This window comes from Carassius auratus, chromosome 26 (genome assembly GCF_003368295.1).
Source record: "Carassius auratus strain Wakin chromosome 26, ASM336829v1, whole genome shotgun sequence".
In the NCBI taxonomy this organism is placed as follows: Eukaryota; Metazoa; Chordata; class Actinopteri; order Cypriniformes; family Cyprinidae; genus Carassius; species Carassius auratus.
In genome coordinates, this window is record NC_039268.1 from 7,297,369 (window position 1) to 7,322,491 (window position 25,123).

A 25,123-nucleotide genomic window follows, 5' to 3' on the forward strand; every position below is an offset into this window, starting at 1 on the left:
TTACATACAATTCATTTTAGAGAGAGAGCTTTCCAGGGTGCAGACAGCAATTGCGGAGCACCATGGTGATTTAGAACACCAACTGAATTTATGAGAAATCTACAGACGCAAATAGACTAAAGGTGTAGTAAAATAAAGGGCTATATGTGTATTTTGGACTTTTTTTTCACCACAAGTCTGAAAGAAGACATGTTATTGAAAACAAACAGCCCCAAATCTCAAAAATGACCAGTAAAAAAAAAACGATGTTTTTGCATGTGTCTCACCCATAGACTGTAAAAACAAGTCTCAAGTGTGGAGCGTTAGATAAACATCATACGATTTGTTTCGTCACCTCACTTAAGTGAAAAAAGTTGCTAATCGACTGCATGATTCAATAATGACTTTATTAGAATTGCAATTATACTTTTTTTTTTAAACCATTGCTTTAAATTGCGTTGTTGCCTATATCGGCGCGTTCGGCCGAAAAATAAGTAAATCGTAACGCAGTAAACCCCTTTTACATTCAGCATCAGAGGAGCATAGTAAATATAATGATTAGCATCTTGGTTTGCTCTAGGAGATAACATCGTCATCGAACCTGGTCTAACACTGAAAGACGTTAACGTTTGTACCAAACACTTCTTGCACTGCAACAACTGGCTAATCGAAAAACATAAGCTATATAAAATAGATCAACTTAGCGTGTGCTTTTTTGTTGGAAAACAGCAGCTCGCTATTCTTGGTCCTCGTTGAGAAGCATCGCGACGCAATCATGAGTTATTTACTAAACTGAAAGATTATGATTTGAATTTGTGAGTGACAGACAAGTAGAAGGGTGGGGGCACACTGGGGGGCCAATCAGTTTTCAGGAGGGGCCAGTGCCCCCATGGCCCCTCCCCTGGCTACGCCACTGTCTCTAACCATTAGGCCACGGCTGTTCCAAAAGGTTCTTTTAAGGTTCTTTATGGAACCATTTCGACAAAAAGGTTATTTTATGGCATCGTGAAGCAACTTTATTTTTAAGAGTGTAAGTAAATTTAAATAGGGGGATGTTAGATTGCAGACTGAATACTTTAAAGTTAAATTGAATAAACGCTTGTAATTTGAGAAGCTACAGTTTCTAGTTTCCCAACATCAGTGTGGACCATGTTGAAAAGCTGAATTAAGCTGAAAAATGTTGCTGGTTAAGCTGCTCCACCATTATGATCTTAATAGTCAAACTGACTGAGCTGATTAAAGGACATCCTGCTGGTAAAATAAGTTGAGATGCCTGCCAGCACACCACTATTTAAAATACATAGCTTGGTGTTTTTAGCAAGGAGAAAAGTCTCTGTGTCTGTATCTGTTTTATAAAAGCTTTACACAGAACATACGTGTTTGTGGAGTCTGAACGGTGATTTCACTGGTGAATGCCCCCAGGCCGTGTTTGCTGCGTGCTGCCAGTTGAAATATGTAGGTGGAAAACGGCTTCAGATTCTTCAGCAGATAACTGGAGCTCGGATCAAATGATATTTTCTGGAAGAAAGAGGTTTAAAGTAGTTAGCATTAAACCAGACACTACAAATTCAAACGTTTCGTATGCGTGTCTGTGTACCTGCTCTGGCTGGTCTCCAAGCCTGTAAATGAGCTCATAACCAGTGATAGCGTCAGTACCACTGTGAGCAGGAGGGATCCACGACAGAAGAATGCTGGTCTCTGATTTCACCTCTGCCTTCAGTTCTGTGGGCTGGGATGGGACTAGAAATTAGAGGAGGCAGAAAGACGATGCTTAGTGAATGATGCAACAGAAACAAAATAGGCCGCAATATTAGAATCTATAAAATAATCCCAACTTCACATTCTGCACACCTCCTGTCTTGGCAATGATGTGCAGATCACTGGAAAGAGGTCCATCTCCCACTGCAGTGAAAGCGAGAACTCTTATATAATAGGTTTTGTTCGGTGTCAGGTCTCGTATGTTCAGAAAATTCGTCCCTCGAACCATTTCCTTCTCCCATTGGCTCACAGATAGTGACGAATCCGAGGTGTAATACACCCTGTAACCAACCACCTGACCGTTGGCTTCCTCTGGCTCCTCCCACTGCACCATTGCTGTGGAACCACTCAGCATACGACCTCTGACACGACGAGGAGGGGAACTAGGCGCCTGTTCTGCTGTGCGAGCTTCCACGGTTTGACTCGGTGGGCCACGGCCAATCGAATTCACCGCCACAACCCGGAAATGGTATTGCGAGTAGGGGCTGAGTCCACCCACGCTGTATCGAGTTGTTGCTATGGCATCAATTTCTTTAAAGGGGTCGGTGGAGGAGGCGGGACGATACTGAATGATGTAGTAAGATACAGGAAGTGGATTTCCACTGTCCCACATTAGAGTAATGCTGGTGGCAGATCGCTCCATGACAACCGGAGCTCCTGGAGGATTGGGAAGGGCTACGGAGGAGGAAATGGATAATTTAAAATAAAAAAATTGAATTTATATTTTTCTGTACATTTATACTTTTATTAAGCATGGATGCATTAACCTGATCAAACGTAAGAGTAAAGACTTACAGTATATTTGTACATTACATGTACTAATATTTAGTTTCAAATACTGTTAATTATGTTCTTTTGGACTTTCTATTTATCAAAGAATCATGAAAAAAATGTATCACTGTTTCCACAAAAATATTAAGCACCATGACATAAAATATAATAACATATAATAAGAATGTTAGTTGAGCATCATATCAACATATAATGATTTCTAAAGGATCATGTGACAGATGAATGGGGTAATGCCAATAAAAAAATCAGCTTTGTCATCACAGGAATAAATTACATTTTAAAATGGTGAACTTTTAAGACATATATATTTTTCATTGAGTATCATCTTTACATATTGTATAGCACGTAAGGTTGTTCCAAAATGTAGCAATGACACCTCCTAAAAAAGCTTCTTCTTTTTTGGCTAAATTCTAAAACAGAAATGCTTTTTTTTTCTTACAGAGAAGGCAATCTCAATGCATTGAAACCAGCTCAGATTAACAAACATTAAGGTGAAGGAAATGAGACAAAAGCTGATTTTGTGTACACCCAGAGTGAGTTGCTGCCAATAAGGAATGTTCCAAGTCATTGACTTATGAGGTCATATTTCAGTTAGCCAGGCATTAGACAGCAAGCCAGATAGCTCACTAGGCTTTGGAACAACCATCAGCCACCCTGCTTCCTAAATACTGGCTCTGCCCATGTAACATATTGTTTAACTAAAAGGTTTTTCTTACTTTAATAAAATTAAACATCTTCAAAGAGCCTTGTAACATCACTCCTGCGTACCTTTAACTGTGATCTGGGCAACAGTTTCAATAACTCCGAGAGTGGACATGGCCACACACGTGTAGTTGGCAGACTGGCGTACATCTGTGAGCTCTAAAACATTCCGCCCAATAGGCATGTCATCTTCTGGAGTCAAATCCTCTGCTCCCAGCATCCATTTGACATATGGCATGGGAACGCCCACTGCCTGACAGGAGATATTCACACTTCCTCCCGGCATGATCTCATAATCCATCGGTGGCACTGAGAAGCGAGGAGGGATGCGACGCACTGAGGGTGTGAAAGACAGTGAGTCATTTATTAACTCATGCTAAAGACATTATTAATGCTACAGAGAGCACTGCGCCTAATAAGATACACCCTCAAGATGTTGTACGCTGCAGGTTATCAATCTGTGTTGTAGTGAAGAGTGGGATAAGACGTGGCTGTGTCTCCTCTTTAATCTCCCAGACTGTGGCTGGCCATATAATTAGAAAGAACCCATCAAAAACAGCTGCCTGTGACCACATGAGAAAAGCTCTACACATTTTTTTTTAAAGCTACACACTGATTTTGGCATGACGAAGTACACACTATACATTGTAAAGCAAATGTATGCAGGCTTAAAAATATATTTCATACAAGTTGATGAATTGATAGAGTACAAAACAGGGAAAAAATGTGTACAAATTACATGAAGAAATAAAAAATAAACATTTTTCTTAAAATGGTAGTTGTGGGGTTAAGTGTACCAGACAGTGATGCTGAATTTGTCATTTAAATGTAATGAAGAAAAAAAAAACAAAAAAAAAAACACAAAAGCACTTTTACTGCCTGGTTTATGTAAATGCTAATAATATACAGCAACATAAAACTGTTATGCATTAGTTCATAGTTCATTTTCATATTAAACATTGAATCTATTCCTCAAAACAGAAATTGTATTCTAAATCATATTCATATAAAAAATGTAATGTTAGTTAATGGACCATTAAATAATATTAACTAACACATAAGAAGTTTATGCTTTAGAAGTTTATTTCATTGTTAGTTCATGTTAACTAATGCATTTAACTGATATTAACAAATGGAACCTTATTGTAAAGTGTTTCTTTAGTAATATTTCTTTTTTATTTTCTTATGTTATGTATGATTTCTTGTAATTTCATTTGAACCATTTAATATTTTATATATTATATTATATTATAAATCCTTCTAGTGTATCAAATTTTTACTTGCAAACAAACAAAATGTTCTTTCCCTTGCTTATAAGTTGTGAAAATACAGAAAAATATGGTGCTGTAATGTCACAGTATTCTATAGCATAAATGCCCTTATAATATAAGATGAATGTATGAATATATATTTTTTTTCAGATGGACACAAGTTTAAATGGGTATACATCATTTCTATGATATAATTTGCTATTAGCATGATGTTATGAAATGCAGTTAAGTAGGATCAGGTGCAATATGGTGGATTAGTGTCAAATGACGAATGTAGTATTAGGATCTGGAAAGTGAGTTAGATCGTCCGGAGGGAGGGAATTCCAGTGGAGGGGAAGGATTATGTGGATGTGAGGGTCTTAAACTTAGGTTAGAGTAAGAAAAAAGAAGAACACTTACCATCTCTTAACTCTACAGAGGAGTCCGGCAGTGAGAAATGAGCATTGAAAAAGACAAATAATGACAACATTTCTAAGGTAAGAGGAGATGATCTAAGAAGAATCAGACAGATCAGACTACACTATTCATAAAAATGTGTTAGTTACAGGTTTCATTTTCTAATTCTACAGCACTCAAATAAGTAAGACAAAGTTGTACCTCTGACATAAAGGTTAGCTGGTGTTGAGTAGCGCGTTCCTTCACTGTTGGTCGCGACACACTCGTATTTACCCTGATCGGTTTCTTCACTCTGATCAATCTGAAGTGCACCTGGATACATATGCACATATAAAGGCATTTACATTTACAATAGGGATGCACCAGTTTATATTTAGCCGATATTTATCAGCTGTTTCTTTTCTCAATTTACAACCATCGGCATAGCAGCTATATAAAGAAAAAGTCCGATATAACAAACCGATGGTTTATTAATTAACTGCATGAAGGCACTGAGCTGTATAATATCTATTGCATAATCCTAGCACTGCTGTCTGCACTTTAATGCTAATCAAATAATCAAAGACAAAAGATTGTATGCCGTTCTTGACTAAATAACTTTTGTAACTTTCATAAGTGTAGCGGACCTCATCTAAATGATGACCAAAACTTAACTGATGTTTAAAGTTTATTGTGTCCTTTTTCACTCATAAAAATCACCATAAAAGCTAAACGAAACACAGCACAAGAAGTGCACATTAAACTCTCTCTCTCACATTACCATCAACATACAGCAAATTAAACAAAACACTTATTACAACTAACAGTAAACACATTTGTGACCCTGGATCAAAACCAGTCTTAAGTCGCTGGAGTATATTTGTAGCAATAGCCAAAAAAACATTGTGTGGGTCAAAATTTTAGATTTTCCTTTTATGCCAAAAATCATAAGGATGTTAAGTTTAAGTATTTCCTACCATAAATATATCAAAACTTTATTTTTGATTAGTAATATGCATTGCTAAGAATTCATCTGGACAATTTCAAAGGCAATTTTCTCACTATTTAGATTTTTTTCAGATTCTAGATCTTCAAATAGTTCTATCTCGGCCAAACATTTTCAGATCATAGTAAATCATACATCAATGGAAAACTTATTTATTCAGCTTTCAGATGATGTGTAATTCTCAATTTCGAATAATTGACACTTAAGGTTGGTTTTGTGGTCCAGGTTCACATATATACAGACCTCATGCCTTTTCAGGGGGTGCTTAATAAACTATTAGTCAGTTTATTAAGCACTCCCTGAAATGGCATGAGATCTGATTTAAATCTGAAGAACTGCATGCTTTCATTAACCATGTAGCTTCGTAGACTCAAAATAAGAGTCTCGCCTTAGTAGAAGAGATCTCATACATATTAATACATATTAAAGATGGATAAATATGTACTTAATTTAAACAGTGAAGTGTTATTTTACATTTGTTTACTTTATTTCTGTACCTTAAAACTGTTAAACCTACCTAAAAAGCACTGTTTATTTAATATGTATTTTTGTTCTGTTGTATTTATGTAGGCCTGCTGAATGCTTAATGGATCCAATCCATGTTCATTAGAAATTATTTGATGATGGAGCAATAAAACTGCTAGTATAATTTAATGCAGGTGTTTTTTTAACTTTGCTGATTAAAACATGATCAAAATATTATCTTTTTTGATCGCAACATTTCTAATAAGAGAGGAAGTGACAAATATCGGTATCGGCTGATAAGTGTTAAATCGGTATCGGCCCCAAACAATCCTATCGGTGCATCCCTAATTTACAACATCACAACACATAACAACACAATTTGTCACCAGCTCAGTACTTTGGAAGAAATGTTCTGGGTTGTGTACAAGTTAAGCTCTATTGACAGGCATACACTTTTTCATATACCATTTTACAAAATCAGTAAGCAATTATATAATGCTAGTGTACACTAGAGCTACAATTTCTGTTGTATGTATGCATTCTACAGTTTACCCTGGTACAATACATTACCTCTTTTCTCTGGAACAGCATGTCACAGATGCTTTACATAGAGCTTAATTTGTACTAAACCTGTAACATTTTGTTAACTGTAACTCAGACATGCCAACACCACACAAACTGGTTTGCATGTAAATATCGGCACAAAATGAAAATAGTTAAAGAGTATAACAATCATTACAGTATAAAAATTTTCAAGAATAAAATAAACCAGATATTGCATTAAAATCTCAAAACAACCAAACAATTGACCTTGCCGAAAAGAAAAAGAATAATCGGCCAGCCTATTTCAACAATGTTATTTAAATATTAATAGTTAGATAGAGACACAAACAGACAGAAATGACTCCAAGAGACACAGACTGTTGCACTGCATGTAAAGTGGATTCTAAAAAGGCTTCATTAAAAAGACAAGATATAAATATAAAATAGCCTGATTTATCATCCAAGTAGAAATTTCTAGCTGAAAAATGAAATGGTGTTTAATTAGAGAGAGAGAAAGATGTGAGAAGATCCACAGAGTGATCAGAAGAGCATGAAAAAATCAGCGAAAACAGGAAAAAATGCTTTAATTTGTGCAAAACAACAGTATTTCACAAAAACGTCAGTATTTTCTGTAATGTTAGTGACAGCAAAATGTGTCACTGAAATTGCTAACTTAATGGTCTACATTTCACAATACAAGATAATATAAGATGATTTAGTCAGTCTCATCTCTATTTAAGTGGAGAACACAAGCCATCTTTCATATCTGTACCCTTTAGTTTTCTGCTGTTAGTTCTGAAGCCATCTAAACACTATAGTGCGCTCTTACATAATATACACATTTAAAATCTATAGCCTTTGGGGACAACAGACCAAAAACTATAGATGACTCATCTATCAATTTTTTATCCAATAATATGTTCTACAAGGGGAATGTCCCTCCTACTAATATAATGAAAGGGATGAGCCTTTCAATATGTCCTGCCTAAGCTTCCTGTTTCCAAAAAGTAATACCACCACAGGAAAGAAAACCACTCAAGTAAATCCCCTTTAAATTATTTTTATCAACTCACAAAATTAATGCCTATTTGATTTTAATTTACCATGAAAAAAAAAAAGCACTGAGATAAGATCAATGTAAAGGGGAGGAAGTCTTATCATGGACAGAACATTAATCATGACAAACAAGTCTCTGAAAATGACACGGTTAGTCAAACAGAGAGAAACAGAGAGAGAGATGAAAAGAGAGGAGGGGAAAGGGAAGAGGAAGATAGAAAGAAAAAGAGCGGTAAGGTAAGGAAAGATGTGCTGGGTTGCTTTAGTCTCTTACCTCGGATAGGTGTACCCCCTGGATGTGTGAGAATGAAAGCAGATGGGAGATTAAAGAGAAGACGAGTTAGTGCAGCGAGGGAGAATGAGAAAAAGACAAGAGTGACAGAGAGAGTGAAAAAGATACAGAGAAAGAAAACAGAAAGATAGATGGATATAATAGAAACAGCAAAAAAAGAATGCAAGAAAAAGAGAAAAAGGGGAGGAGGGAGACTCTTCATGTCTTAAGTGCAAAGTGTACGTTGGGTTTTTATGAGATGACAAAAGAGGTTGACTTAACTGAACAGAAAAGGACATTTTCCATCACTTAGCATGTTTTCAAAATATTTACTATTAAATATTATTCTTTTTTTTTACATTAAAAATAATGAAATTAATAAAGACTAATAAAATAAAAAATGCTTTCAATTAATTTCATTTTTAGCAAACAGAAGGCATTTGGTCTGTATCCCTGTTCCAGAAACCATTTTTTAACATTCTCCTATTAAAATAGACAAAGAAGGATTATAAACAAAGTAAAAAGGGGAAAAAGTTTGAAAGCACCCCTGTGAAATGTAATTAATGAGAGCATATAACGATTTCAAATGCAGTCCAGTTGAATAATTCATGAAATATTGTTTGTATTAAAGCTGCAGTCCGTAACTTTGTTGAAAATGTACAAAATTTATATAATAAATAAGTTATGGACTGCGGCTTTAAATTAGATGTCCAGATTACAAGAAGAAGAGTGGAATAATAAGTCAAGAATCTGCTACTCTGTTATACTGTTGTGATATCAATGTCACACTATAAATACCAAGTGTTACATGTATTTTACTAACAGAAAAAAAACTGACAGAACATGATGGAAAATGTACTAACAAGTCTGTCAGTGGCAGACAATGATTTGTAGCACAACCTCTGAATGCCACCTCCTTTTTCCAAGAAAGCAGATCATAAAACCAGTTCAATAGAGAAAATATCTTTATGGATGATAATTGAAAAGAACACAGAGACTTAAGACAGGCAGACTCGAGCCCAGAGAGAGAGGAAAGCCAATAAAGGCCACGGTTTTGGGTGAAAAGCCACTGTAACATTCAGCATTAGGACATTCAAACCTATCTAGGCAACAAAGTGAAAGAAAGAGAGAGAGAAAGAGAGAGATCAGAAAGAGTGAGGGGGTAGTGATGCAGGAAATCCAATGCCGAGGGCAGTGAGTGTTTGGAGAAGTGAACGAGTGAGCCAGTGAAGGAGGGAGCCAGAAACAGCGAGAGGCTCAATATCACACGTTAAAGGGGCAGCGCTTGGGTAAGGGGGACTGTATCTACTGTACGTGACTGCTGTGTGACTAAGTGTGTGGAGAGAGGGTGACTATACTGTTAGGGGGAATACAATATAGAGATATGTCATGCGCTTTATCAATAACTACATGTTTGTTTGTTTTGTGTTTGAACGTGAGTGTGTGTTGTGCCTCAGAATAGCACACTTACCAAAGGACTCTGTAGATTAAAACACAGAAAAAGAGACAGCACATTTATCACTTAAGGTTCTCGCACAGCAAAAACAGTGTGTTTGAGACTTTCTGTGTGTGTGTGTGTGTGTGAGAGAGAGAGAAAGCATATTAGGCTACAGGATTTCTTTAAAGGTGTACTCAAAGAGGTTTTTTGTGTACGTTTGTAGCATGGGAATCGTTGGCTGTTATGGTTTGGTATTGACTGCATGACAATTGATTTTTCCCACTGTTATGATGAGTCTTGTGTATGTGTACTGTATTCTCTGGTTTCCTTGTTCTTTTATTTCCATGATTTCTAAAGTATATAGCATTGCATAATATACACATATAAAAGTTTTGGTATGTTTTTGAAAATTCATTTAAAAGTCTCTCATGTGTACCAAAACTGCATTATTTTATCAAAAATACAGGTAAAAATGTTAATATTGTGAAATATAATTACAATTAAAAATAACTTTTTTTCCTATGATCCTTCAGAAATCATTCCAATATGCTGATTGATGCTCAATAAATATTTGTATTATAATCAATGTTGCTTAATATTTTTTTTCCAGATTAAATTATTTGTAATTGAGATCTTTTGAAACATTAAAACAAGTCTTTACCATCACTTTTGATCAATTTAATCCTGAAAAAAGTATTAATTTGATAATTGACCATAAACTTTGTATGAATTATTACCATGGTGGTATAAATTTCAATATTGGTGCATTACTAATCAATTATGTATCTGAAGTAAACATATTATAATAGCATCATAGATATTTGTAACTTGTAACTTGTTTTTACAAGCAAAACTGCTGGTCATGTAATTTCAACCTGACAACCTGCTCCATGTAGAATAAAAAAAAAATTAAACTACTGATATGACTCTTTATCTCATGTGAATGTACATCATTTAAAACATATATGTGAAATGTATTATTTATTTTTTTATGTGTAAAACATTTTATTGAGACACATTTGCTAAGTGCACCTTTAAACATATGACACAATAGGAGCACAGAGACTGTGTGAATCCTCCAGAGCACACAAACCTGAGCGTAGCTGTTTGATCCGGCCATGAGTGTGTGTATCTATGGGGAGGAAATCTTTAAACCAGGTGATCTCAGGGTCAGGTGTTCCACTGGCTGCACACAGCATGGTAGCGGTGCGAGAACGCTCCACAACCTTCAGCTGAGGGCCCATATCTATAGAAGGGAAACCAGTGGGAAGCTGGTCCTCTGAAATAAACAAATACAAACAAGCATTACACTCACACCTCTGCCTTCGATGGAGGGCTTCGATCTTCACAAGATGAAGGTGATCTTATGCAGATGTTATGCAAAGTAGCATACATTTTGTTTTTTTAAAGAGATGTATATAGCTTTGTCAAAGTTATTTAAATTTAAGATACTAATTAAAATTTGTTAAGATGACAAACAGATGCACAATATATGTGAGATCAATTTTCATTTTACCAAAAATGACTCATTGAAAATATACATTTTATTTGTGTTAAATGTATTGTTTTAAATATAACATATTAATGAAAATATAACCATTAACATGAACCTGGACTATATAACCATTTTAAACATTAAGAAATAACAAATATATATTCTGTATAAAATACTCTTCATGTAATATAAAAAAAATGCTTTGGCTTACAGGGAGGACATAAAACCTTTTAGAATTTAGAAAATAACGTGCATTTACAACATGCTTCAATTACACAGCTACCAATAAATTTTAGGAAGTGGTAAGTGAATCATTACTTTTTGGGGTCCTTGGAATAATAATAAAAAAAACACACAGTTTAATACATGATCTCAAAAAAAAAAGTACCCTGGAGTACAGTTGATTCAAAAATTCAGCATGGGCCTAAACCTGTATATTCTCCAATAAATCAATTATTATTGACCGAATGAAAACAATTATCTTCTAATTGGTATTTCCCAGACATTCTATGTATGTGCATCTCTAAAAATAACAGTAATACTCAGAGATGCCATGTTTTAAGTGAGCTTGACAGAAATGCACTTCAGGTGTCCAAGTAAGTTAACTCTTAAAGAAGCTTCTAGTCAGATCTGTGCCTACCGCGGAGAACACTCAGACGGGTGGAGGCGCTGATCTCTCCTGCTTCGTTAGATGCCACACATTCATACACAGCCTCATCACGGGGGGTCCGCAGTGGCTGCACTCGCAACACAGACCCTGAACCATCCTCAAAGTCGATCACCTACACAACAACACAGAGGCAAATGTGTTAGTAACTCCCCGAGTAGCTGGTGTGTCTTTATAGACCATGTGTATGGCATCCTTTGAGCCAGGGCAAATGTGTGAAGTTACGGAGAGCGCACTGTGGAAATCTCACTTTAGTAGTGTTACAACCTTGTATCGCTGATCGCAGCAAATGTGTAAGCAAGCTGTCTGTATGGTTTGTGTTTGTTCAGTTGAGGTGTGTTTACCTCAAATCTCTGGTTGGTGACTTTTTTGCCTTTTCTGCTCCATGTGATTTTAGGCTGTGGATCTCCTGTGGCTTGACATACGAAGGAGGCCACGCCCCCCTGTACCCCTATCTGATCAACGGGTGTCCGAGTGAACTGAGGAGGACCTGCAGAGAAAGACTGTCTTGAGGATAGGGAAACCCTTACTATTTAAAATCTCCAGAATGAACATTGACAAATGCATCTATGAATCATGAAGTTTACTTCTCACATAGAGTAGTTTACAGGCAGAATTTAAAGTGAACAATTATAATAATACAATAAATGTACTCATTATTATTTTGACAGTCAGGCCAACAATTATTTTCATGTTGTACCCAACATTGAAATTCTATACTCCTATGTTTAAATAAATAAATAAAAACAACACTACAAATATCAAATCAATTGTTTTGGATTATATCGTTTTAAATAAAATAAAATATAAAAAATGTAGTATTTAGTATTGCAGCTCTAAAAACTTTGTGGGTCCACTGGCAAGAATTTTTCACCTGCATTTTGCGCTTGCTATATTTTAAACCCTTCCTGCAATTTAAGTCTATTGTTATTTTTACATTGTACTAAATATTAAATTCTATACTTATCTCTCTATACTACTCTGAATAAAATAAAAAACTCAAACACTAAAAACTAAAATAGTTTATATATATATAATTTTTTTTCTTCTAAAATTAGATTAAAATGTATTCACAATTTACCATAATGATTTAGGAACTGCAGTATTAAATGCAGTACTAAATACTACATTTTTTTGCATTTTGTTACCAGTAAAAATCATGGTAAGAAATATTTATGATTATTTTTTCCCCATAGACCAATCAATGGCAGGAAAGTTCTGGTCTGTAACTTAAACATGTTAGTTTCTAAATTGGACTTTGACTTTAAAAGCATAAAACCTATTTGAAAATCAGGCTGTGACTTCATGCGTGCATTAAAAATGCATTACAGTTAATACAAAAGATGGAGTGAATTAACTCTTGTAGATGAGGAAAGTGCAGATAAGCGGTGTGATTGATGCAGTCTGCAGTGCTCGCTAATCCACTCGATCTAAGGATGATGTCACATTAATCTGCACCATAACCCAGTGACCAGCAGCTCTAAACTAATGGCATGTGTAACTAACCAAAGGCTCAGCTCAGGTTCAAACAGAACAATGTAGTGAGTGCGTGGGTGAGAGTTCGTGTCATCACCCCTGATGATGCACAGTGAAATCTCTTCATCTTCACTTTACATGCTTTAATCTGCAAAAGCTCAGATAACGTTTACAAAAGAAAGCCCTTGAGTGCAACTACCCTTGCACTTCTATCAAACACAATTACAAAGACCAAAGAGAGAACCATGTTTATAATAATTAATATAAAATAATTTAATAAATTCAATAAATTAAATACAAATACAATTGATTGTATTTTTTATAAAAAAGTAATCTTATTTTCAGCATGTAAATTCTTAACAACTAAAAAAACAATGGTTTTTCCTTTCCTCTTCTAATAGAGAATAACATAATGCCGGCCTGATTATCTTCTTTAATGTTTTTTTCGTGGGCATCAAATGAAAAGTAAAAAATCCATGTATTAAACGTTGACGTCATTTCTTTACGTAGTCAACGAAGGCCACAGTTGTTTGGTAAACACTGATCTGGACATTTGGTGCAGGGAAAGAAACAAATGGAGGATTGCATTATAATCCATTCGACTGGTTTAACATGATGAAATTGCTTAGCATGTTCAAAAAACGTATTTTTTAATTACATACTACTTTGTAAGCTGCATTAAAGTGTGCCTTTATCCTTTGGGGAAGAAGAATATTTCATAAAAAGAGCCAGCGATCATTCTGAGTTTCAGAGGATTCAGCCTCCGTTTTATATGTTTATATATTTGATGTCTGTGTACTCACTTTGTGTATGCGCCAGCTGGAGCACGCTCAGTAGAATCAGTAGTACCGGCTGGTAGGCGCTTCTGTAGATCATGTGACCTCTGGCCATCCTCTCATTGGCTTGTCTATGTGGATCACCAAGCTGTAAGTGCACTCATAACCTAAAGTAAACATGTGAACAAGCAAACATATCTGTCAGTCACATGTGCAGGCCGCAGCTCGACACGAGTCGATTGCATTAATCAATTAGTACTCTGTGTGTAAGACTTTCTCTGAGGATCAGATAACAAATTACTGAGTGGTCAATCAATCCGTGAACATATCATTTAACATAGAGCCTTCACAGACAGAGTAGTCTAGCTTGCATTAAAGGAACAGTTCACCAAAAATGAAAATCCTGTAATCATTTATAAACTCTAATGTTACTCTTAATTGAATAGATTATTGTTGAGCTCCAAAAAAATAAGTGCAAATAAATAAACACATAAATAAATCAGCATATAAAAAAGTCCATATGATTTGTGATATTCAAAGTCTTCTGAAGCCATAAGATCTTGCTGTAATTTGTGGCAATGGTGGTCATTAACGTACATTTACATATGGTGCCTCATGGCCGAGTGTGACTGACATCAAAACTGGCACCATGCATCTTCGCGCATTAGTTTTATGTATGAATGTGAATGACACTAAAAGCTACAGCAGAAGGAATGATTTTTAAAAAATGACTCTTTTACACAGAAGGCTATCATATGGCTTAAGAATATTTAATATAATGCAAAACTATATATTGATTAATTTCATAGTGATTGTTTGGACACTTTTTGACTCATTAATTTCCATATAATAGAAAATAGTCACCAGGAAATGCTAAATATCTTCTCATGTGTTCCAAAAAAAAAAAAAAAAAAAAACCTATAGTGCACTACATCATTTAAAAGTTTGGGGCCATTTTAAAAAAAAATTATTGAAATTATTATACTATGAAAAATTCTTTAATACTTTCATTCAACAAAGTTGCATTAAATGATCAAAAGTTACAGTAAATACATTTATACAAAAAATATATTTGAAATAATGGTGTTATTTTGAGTTTTCTTCAGAATCCTGATTTTAAAAGGTTTCATAAAGACACAAATCAGCATATAAAAGTTATTTCTTAGAGATCATTTGACAAATAAATAACAATTTAAAATATATTTCAAATTTATATAACATATTGTAATATCAATACTTATACTACTACTACTACTACTGATAATAATAAAGAAATAATAAATGCAGACACTTCTTTTACATACATTACAAAATGTTACCAACACCAAACAATTAATGGTGTTTGGAATTGCATGAGGGTGAATAAATGTATTGTCAAATTTTGTTGGTTTTTGTGTTTCAGAATAGTACTTTTACAAGCAATAAAATTACAACAATCTGCCATTGCACAAACTTTAAAGCTGTCAGCTGAGATTGCAAAAAACTTTTTTGGGGCATAAATGAAAAAAAAAATGCACAAAAAAAAAATACAACAACTGATAACAGCTGTCTTGGTTATGACAAACGTGGGAAGAAATATAACTCGAAAGTTAAACAGAATTCAGATTATAACTTTATTAAAACATTGCTTAAAAAATCTGCATTGAATATATAATAATACATGACAGCTCCTAAAGGCATCTCTCTCCTGCACGCTGGAAAACTTTAACACAAACTCAATAATTATAACATTCAGCCCATTAATGTATAATGTATCTTACTTCTGAAAATATAAGGTGAAGAATGAGAGACAGGTCGAGAGAGACAGAGAGAGAGAAAGAGAGAGGGAGAAAGAGTTGGGTGGGCAGTTGAACTGCACTAAGTAAAAGTTGCATTAAATATGAATGCTGTGCATGGGAGATTGCCACAGATGGGGGGCGTGTTGGGAATCGCTATGGTAACTCTGCCCCCACGAGCACCGCGCTTGTCACATCACATCACATCATTAGGAGAGAGAGTGGTTGCAGACCCCCTCATCCGTGCTGCCTCCCCCGTCTCCTATCCATATTTAATTCCTCTGCTGCACTCTGAGGCTTCCTTCACTTTTACAGGGCTGAGAGAGAAAAGACCACACATGTCACTTCCTGCAGGGAATCATGATGATGTAGGAAACGGGGAGTGAAGGAGGGGAACGGTGACACACACAAACCCCAAATGTATGTGTGTTTCCACATGTCAGGATTCTGCTGTGGAGGAAATGGGTCAATCTGATCTCTGACTCATGTAAAACTGAAGCCCTTCAAACCTCTAAAGCCACACACACACACACACACCATCTGCCTCATTTGGAAAACACTCCACAGCAGCTTAACACAATCCCTAATACACATTATTATCATGAAAATACATAGATGCACGCAAGGGATACACAAACAACACAAATACATTGAGTATATCCACCAAATATACATCACATCTAAGAAGTCTAAGAAGACAGATTGGGAAAATGCTCCTATTTTTAAGAAAGTTACATCAATTTAACATAAAATAAAAAATAAAAAGAATAACAAATAAATGCACCAAAAATATGTTTTTGACTTGTGCTACTGAACATTTAAAATCAGAATATTTGGTATTATTTATTTTTTATTTATTTTGAGTTTTTTGAAGGCATGCACTCAAGCTGGACTAAACTGATCCATGCTGTCCAGCATGATTTGAAAGAGCATCTTCTGCTTGAGTGGAAGCAAGAAAAATTGACCTTTAGCACAAGGGCCTTAACATTGTCACAACATTGCAGAATCTTAAAAAAAAAAAAAATCTTCTTAATTTTCATAATTAAACATGTTTTTGTTTAAAACTACACTTATTTGTTTGTTTACAGATTTAAATTAGAATCTAAATCCTTGATTTTCGATTTGGACTGTGCAGACAATGTGGATTGTTTGTGTGTGTGTGTGTGTGGATTATTTTCCTCTCTCCTGTGTTGGAGCCATACGCTACCCTGTCTAATCTGGAAAGAACAGACATCATGATGATAACCTGATATTTCCTGCTTCAACTCCATTTGTGCCAAAAGTCGATAGCTAAGCTTTGTGGCTATGTCTGTGTGCACATGAGAGAGACAGAGTGAGAGAGAGAGGAACATAAGAGACTATGAAAGAAAGCCGACAGCAAGTGTGTGTCTATGTGTGATATTTGTGGAACAGTGAAACATAGCTGCTGACTAAACAAATCTGCATCTTAATTACTTATTCACAGATGCAACGAGTCAAATAATTGATATTTATTACTAAGGCACCAATCACGTTAACATGCATGGACACAATTAGCCTGCAGTTAGGTGATATTTAGCCATGATGTGAATGAATAAAAAAATAAAATAAATAAATAAAAATTCACCCTCTGCTCTCCACAAAAAAAAGAGACTTATATAAATTCGAATTGACAAGAGAACTTGGATAAACTATCCCTTTAACGTCTACAAAACAGTTATTTTAAACAACATCCCCTGTATTTCAAGTGAAAAGAGGATCCAAAATTGCGTAGGCTTTAAAATGACTACAATCAAAGCTCAACAGCCGAGCCACTAAACTCCCTCTCAAATCCTGACTGAGCGATGTACTCTTATTTTGCTGAACCATGTCAGTTTTAACTATTAAATCAATTTGTGCTCTAAGAGTCCATGGACATGAACAGCAATTTATAATGCAGCTTATTAACTATAGATGGACCTGCAATGCCATTAATATAACTGTTGTACTATTAACGCTGTACAGCAGGGGTCTTCAACAGGAGGTTTGTGACAGTACTGCAGTCATTTTATGCGGAAAAAAAAATAGTAAACAAACATCAATCAAAGCTAAAGTTAAGAAACTGAAGCTCAGCTAAATGTTTCATTATTCCTCCCACATTCAAGTAAAATTAAAATGCAACCTATATATGACTCGTTAATGATCATTTTAATGACTTTGCAATGTAAGCACCATAGAAAAGTGTATAAGTGTATTAATTTGATACAATATGCATGTTATTGTAATACAGGCTTCAAATGTAACAGAAGGTCTGTTATCCATCAGGGGGTCCTTCGCCTGAAAAATATTAAAGACCCCTGCAGATCTTATAAGTAAATCTGTTTGGGAATAGCGGTGGTTACATAAGGCGATTTGCAGTATTGGGGAGGAAAAATGCTGTGTGTGTTTCCCAGAGGTTGGTTCACAAACACACAAAAACGCACACTGAATCGGATGTAATGACTAACTGAGAAGAGAGTACACCTACAGGTACTAGGAACTGAGTTTTCTCATTTACAAACAGCTTGTCATCTCTAATATGCATCCCATCACATGAGCACTCAAACATATAACAGCAAGCAAAGACAATTCTTTGGCCATATGGCCGCTGTAACTCAACACAAGAACGTGTTAGTGTGTTACAAACACAAACTCTACAAAACCCTTCATTAAGTCTCTGTACAACAGATGCAGCTGTCAGGGCAAGAGACAGATGAGGACAAAATGACATGTAGATGTGGGACAGTCTCGCTGGCGGGCACTCATTGCCTTGACAACGCAGAACTCCAATTAGAGCTCCTCTGACATGGAGCAGCTGTGACAGTTAACAGGTACACACATCTGTCTCACCCTGGCCAAAAGTGACCTGAAGCTTCTGCATATGGAACACCCTGCGTGACACAATCACACGGGTCCTCTGCGTATTCCAATCTTCAATCTGTTTCAATGTGGTACTTCTTTGCAACATTTAAAGACCTTCGATGTTTCACTTCCTCCAGAGAAAGAAAAGAAATATTGATTTGTTCGACAAAATAAACAAACAAAAAGAACAGCTTGTCTGGATATTTTGGGCAACCTAAATAATGCAATTCTTACAATTCACTTACAGACCCAGTGTAGGTCTTAAACAGAGTAAATAGAGGAATCATGGAGCTACATTTAAGACCTTTTTAAGACAATTTTCATACATATTAAGACCTCATCGCCACTCCAAGTTTTAACTGGTTACATCAGCAACATTTTAACTTTTTACTATATATTGACTGTAAGATAGCACAGCTAAACAGACTTACTTTGTGATAACTCCTTATCAATACAACATAATTCAGAAGGGGGGAACGAAGCACAAGATAATTAACTGATTGACTAACCAATGCAACCCAATAAACAAGATTTAGACCAATAAACAAAACAACTGACAAAACCTATTGAAGAGGGAAAATAAAGCTCTATGTGCTAACAGGGCAATGAGTTCATACAGTATTTGAAACATCGACTCTTAGAAATGTTTGCAAACCATAACTGTTCTGCAGAACTCTTCTCGTGACAAACATCTGACTGATCAGACAGTTTAACTGTGATTATGTATTGCTTGATTTGATGCAGACTTGACAAGAGTGTCAGTAATACTGCACCTGATCGTATCTAAATGATCATGGAAGGTGAAATAATAATCACAACTTTTACATTTTTAATTGTGCATCCCAAGCCCATGCCAGTTAAAAACAGCCCAAAGTAGCACAATAACCATGTCCCAAATATAAAAATGTGATTTCCATCCCTAAAATACACATTTAACGGTCACTGTTATGCACATTTATCATAAACACAGCTCAAATGCTTCCTATTAAGCACAGTTTTATTACAGGCAGAATGCAAAATGTTTCAGTGCAAGCACTTCAACCAAATGTAATTATGCAATATTTCAAACCTTTAACCCACTGGAGAAAATCAACCGATGTCAACAGTTTAAAAGCAGACAAATTTTGTGGAAAAAACAACAACAGCCCTGCACACAACACGGGCTGCAGAACTGTTGGAGGATGTTGGAGGATTTGCTCCTCAACAAATACAGAGCTCATTGACAAATACAGATGTGCTCCCTTCACACAGTGCGCATGCCATTCGCGAAATCGAAAGTGAACTGCGACTGCGAGCGCTAGTTTTTAAGACCCCGTGGACACCCTGAAAATACATAAATAAAAAAAGATATCTAATAGGGCTGCATTAAAAAACTGACATTACGATATTTCATTTTTCTTGCAATATACTGTATATTAAAATATGAAAAATACTATTTGATTAAAGTACTATTTCAGAAATATTATTAGAAAGTTAGTTGGGTGATTTTGTAAAGGAAGTCCATCTGCATATACACAAATAATAATAATAATAGTACACAGATTTTTTTATTTAAAGATCTTCACCTCTTAAAGCAACCACTTCAAAATTTAAAAAATATATTTCCAATTCTATGATTCCATTTTTTTAATTTTTCATTTCCAATTCATTATGAACAATAGGAATATAAAATAATAATAAATGCCATGCATTGTGATTATTGACAATAATAATGAGATTCAGATTATTATGAAATAAAAATAAGATATAAATGCCACACTTGAAACCAGTAAAGAACAATATTGCAGCTATCTGTATTATACTAAATAAATAATATTGCAATATCGTTTTCATAATAAATAAACACAAATACATGCCTGCTTATTTCAAAATGTCAGTTTCCATTTTTATGGAATAAACAAATATTTTCTGTAATATTATACAGTGATTATATTGTAGCTCTTCTTTCAGGTGTTTATGGGTAATTTGATTCTGTCTTCAGGGCACAAAAACCCGTCAGTTACACTCCTTGGTGATTGGGCTTCAAATATTTGTTTGTTATTTATTGTATAACCATGTAAATATGTGTTTGTTATTTATTTGGTATTGTATAACCATTTTGCTATAAATTATTTAAAAATGGAAAAAAAGATTTTAAAAAATGGATATCCCCTAAATACATATTCTCAGAATAGTTGCTTCTTAAATAGAAACACTTCAGAAGACAAACCGCTTGTATACATGGATTACCATAATTTAATATTTTATATCCTACAAATGGGATTTGTCGCACCAAGCTAAAACAAACCATAATCATTATAACAAGCCTTTTTTAAATTGTCTGGTCACTATCAACTGAGAACCATTCTTTTTTCCCTCATGCATCTGTATTTTTGGCTGCATTTAAAAAACTGGACCATGGTATGCACGGCATATCACAACAGTACTTTCTATCTTCATAAAGCTGGCAGATAAACTAGCAATGAAATAGTTTGTAAACAAATTATTCCAAACAGCAAGGGCCTGTACTGAATCAAACATCTCAATTCAACAGGAACAGTGCTGTAAGCAACAGCGTGTTTCTTTATGTGGCATGAAGACAGTAACAATTAGACAGTAACTGAATTGCAGCACATGAAATTACAGTCATTATGATATGTAATGATCTAACTTAATCCAAAATACAGCAGTGATATTTTATTACCTCATACGCTTTTACTTATGTCTTGTTAAAATGCCCCCAGGGGCTTCAGGGAAAATTTTGGATGACGTAAACAAATTGCTGAATCCAACTGATACATGAAACAACCAGTCTGAAAGAACTGAGAGCTGCTGAATTGACTTAGCATTAACACATAAGTGATTTAGACCGAGCCATTGTGATTTGAGACTGAATCAGTTGCACTGTTTTATTAAAACAACTTCAAGTTCAGAAAAACTTGTATTGACTACCACATTAGAAGCCATACTGTGAGTAACACTAGTTGTTTCTTGTTTGCTCCTCTTCTCCTCACATTTGACTCTGCTGTCCAATAAAGAGGCAAAAATGCTTTTAAAAAGAGATCTGAAACACTAGGCCTAGTTCATGAATTGTACATCACAAGAAAATCTCCTTGATCACAATTCTTTGATGTTTATCTTATAGGACCCATCCTATTAAATTAAGTCTGAATCTGCTTGCAAACAAGTTCTCTACGAGTTCACAGAACCTTGCATGCTTTATTGACTTTTTAAAGGTAAAGGGTGTAAATGTTTCACTGTTAATGTACTTACTCTCATATCAGCTTAATGTACAGAGACAACTAGGAGCTATTTGTAGATTAATTTACAATGTGGCGCTTTCAAAACATTGCTCTGTTTACTTCCCCAGAAGCCCAACATAGCAACAATGGCTCAGCCAATGGCATAAATCTAGGGCAGGTTTAAACAATGGAAGACGCAGAGAACAGTTTGGGAAACCTCAATCAGTACAGTCATTATTTTTGCAATGCTAATTGGTGACAATAGTGTTACAGAAAAGGATTGTTTGAAACTAGCCTTCCAAACAGATGAACTAATACTCCAATAATAATAATAATAATAATACAAGTAAGGAATAATGTACAGTCAGCCAATCATTACTGCAAAACCCTATATTCTGATCACCCTGTTGAGGTTCACTTTGCAATAATGACCACCTACAGTATATACACATTATCCTACTGTACATTAGAAAAGAAAAAAGAACTGTGAAACTAACACAGCTATGTAGGAAATTGGTTGTCAGCTTAGCAGCCATTAAAAATACACATATTAGAGATTCCATAGAGCAATGCTTCCGCTTAACTGTAAGCAACACCAATGTTGTCACATGTTCATCTTGCAGTGAGTTGTTTGTGCTCTCCATGTGAAAATACTACATAATACAGTGATAGCCAAAGCAGTACATAATAAAACCGATTTTTTTTTCTCTCAATAAGCAACACATTTCTGCCCTTGAGTGAAATAAAAAAGTAATGCTATAATGCTACATAAAACATTTAGATTTCTGTAATCTGTATATATGATTTATATATTTATCATATAATAGACAGAGAGATAGATTCTGCTCCCATGCTGTACTTTTTAACTTTTGGTCTACTTTGGTCATGCATCAAACAGGCGTTGTTTTTTAGCATCTACCAACCATGAGCGTAAATTTTTTTGTAACTGTGTCAAGTACAAAAACTATTCAGAAGTTTTGTTCCATTTTATTTTGTTTCGTCTAGCTGTATTCAAATAAAGACATATATCACATTTGACAACATCTCACTCTTTTGCATTCCTATTCGCTCAACATTAGTTTTAAGCTCATGTAAACATAACTAATGCATATAGTATTCCATGAACTGACTTGAAACACAATCATACTTGCCCCAGTCCATCAGACTATCTACACCGCTATATAATGGCTATTGTGTACACGTTCTTCTTAAGAAGGCTAGAAATCATTTCCAAAAAGACCCCTTAAACCATATGGTTTTGACAGTAATGCACATGCAGAACACTTGAGCTGATCAAGCTTTAAGCACTGAGCACATCAGTGCTATTAAACTCTTCTCCAGTTTCAGGAAGAGATTTTACTGCTAGCTTTCAGCTCAGTGTCATAAGCACAACATTCACTAGCAGAAGCACTTAAGACCCACACCTATAAATGGTATCAGAGACGCACGTCTGTGCAATAAGCACAAGGACTGTGCCTCTGTGACGTGTACATTATTAATATAAACCATATGGCACTGAAGCTGAAGCAACCTGCTTTTCAAATAGTGCAAGTTTTCAAGTGTGCTCCAAGCAGCCTTTAGTCTGCAGGTATGGAAAAGAAATAAATTATTCACAACTCAGAAAATCACTCTCTCTTACTTCGTCCATCTGTCATTTTCTCACAGCTCTGGCCATTCGGGGTCAAACACTTACACCTCACCCAGACCAACCGCCAAACTCGGCTCCACACTCCGTTCCTTTCCTCCAAATTTGTTCTCTTGTATAAGCAAACCTTAATACCCTAACATCATAATATCCCTTGCTCGTTCCCTCCCTCCCCTTTCTGTCTATCACACACACTAAGAGCATTAGGAGGTATAGCAAAAGTCATCACACATAATCCCCTTCCATGCGAACTTTGTTCAAATGTAGAGTCATTCAGTTTATTGGTCCATTAAGAATATGCTTTTAATGATCCGTGGAGAACATTCTGTCATAAACAGTAATACTTTAAGCTCAGCATAATGCCCCCGAGCACTGGGTTCCCCATACAGCACTGAATGATCTAAAAGGCAGTAGTGGGGAAACCACAACAAAAATCCATGTCATTTAAGACAATAAAGCAAATGCCTAAATTATCCCAAACAACTTTTTATATATATATATATATATATATATATATAAATAAGACTATGACAAAAGGAAATATTATGAACATGTAACATGATGCAATACTGCTTATCAAAAACACATTATGTTAATATGCTAGCAAAACAGCAGCCAAAAAGTAGAATGTGCATGCATGCAATGTAGTCTTCTGTATTAGCCTGCCTGATTTACAATAAAGGATTTCCCATCGATTCACATGCAGTTGTAGCTCGAGTGGATGACTGAACATTACAATGAAATTATTTAGTCATTTCCTCCATAATAACCGGGGAGCGGGTGAGCTTTCACTCCTCGCCTACCTGATCAACATCGCTGTCAGGTTCAGGTCTTCATTCGGGTCTCACCGGCTCGGTACCGCCTGTGCATTCATCTAGAAGCACCAGATATATAATCCAGAAGCCCGTCCGCTCTCTTGTGAGATTCACCGGTGCTCGGCTCAACTATAAAAAACACAACAGCAGCAGAAGCGCTGCGTGTTTCCAGCGCTAGTAAAGGGCTCGCAGGTCTCTCTTTTTGATGATGCTGATGCTGTGTGTGCATCCGAGCGCGCGAGCATACAGAAGCGCTCGCTCGCGCACACACTCACGCGCAGCGGAATATAAGGGGACGGGCTCGAGGCATTTGGCTTGCCATACAGGACAGAGCGGCGGCGGAGTGACGTCAGGTGCCCCGGAATGAATCTCCGGTTCAGGGAAAATAAATAATTTGAAGAAACTGCATTTGCACATCGGAGAGACTTAAGGCAAACGTCTAGAAACTGGGCCAGGCAAATTTGACAGATTGTATAATGACACAAGGTCCCTATATCTTTAACATCCTGAATGTTTTTTTTTCTCTTGTAGTTCTGAGAGACCATGACTGTTTCAAAACGCACTGTACAAAATGATATGATAATATTCGCTAATATGTGATATATAATCATGATTTAATGTCAGCTAATAATTTTGATAGGGAGACTTGAGTAAACCCAGGGCATGTTAGCGGGATGCAGAATAAATATGACAGGCATATGGGCCCAGTGTAGCTATCGGGAGCTTTAAATCACGACT

At 35.6% G+C, this 25,123-nt stretch overlaps 1 protein-coding gene across 11 annotated transcripts in view; it reads right to left on the reverse strand.

Annotated features, from left to right (window-relative positions):
- Positions 1 to 25,123, reverse strand: part of ptprdb (protein tyrosine phosphatase receptor type Db) — a 67,233-nt gene that overhangs the window by 27,546 nt on the left and 14,564 nt on the right. For 4 of the 11 annotated variants that reach the window (XM_026203927.1, XM_026203931.1, XM_026203935.1 and 1 more), the window contains exons 5-16: positions 14,098 to 14,237; positions 12,163 to 12,308; positions 11,792 to 11,933; positions 10,750 to 10,935; positions 9,690 to 9,698; positions 8,222 to 8,239; positions 5,100 to 5,210; positions 4,902 to 4,913; positions 3,298 to 3,567; positions 1,831 to 2,412; positions 1,577 to 1,719; positions 1,356 to 1,497 (exon numbers count right to left, since the gene is read on the reverse strand). In XM_026203927.1, the coding sequence (XP_026059712.1) occupies positions 1,356 to 1,497; positions 1,577 to 1,719; positions 1,831 to 2,412; positions 3,298 to 3,567; positions 4,902 to 4,913; positions 5,100 to 5,210; positions 8,222 to 8,239; positions 9,690 to 9,698; positions 10,750 to 10,935; positions 11,792 to 11,933; positions 12,163 to 12,308; positions 14,098 to 14,185 (1,849 nt within the window). In that variant the 5' untranslated portion in view covers positions 14,186 to 14,237. Of the gene's footprint in view, positions 1 to 1,355; positions 1,498 to 1,576; positions 1,720 to 1,830; positions 2,413 to 3,297; positions 3,568 to 4,901; positions 4,914 to 5,099; positions 5,211 to 8,221; positions 8,240 to 9,689; positions 9,699 to 10,749; positions 10,936 to 11,791; positions 11,934 to 12,162; positions 12,309 to 14,097; positions 14,238 to 24,373; positions 25,061 to 25,123 lie in introns of those variants that run through there. The other 7 variants (XM_026203929.1, XM_026203936.1, XM_026203930.1 and 4 more) reach the window with 4 other exon arrangements.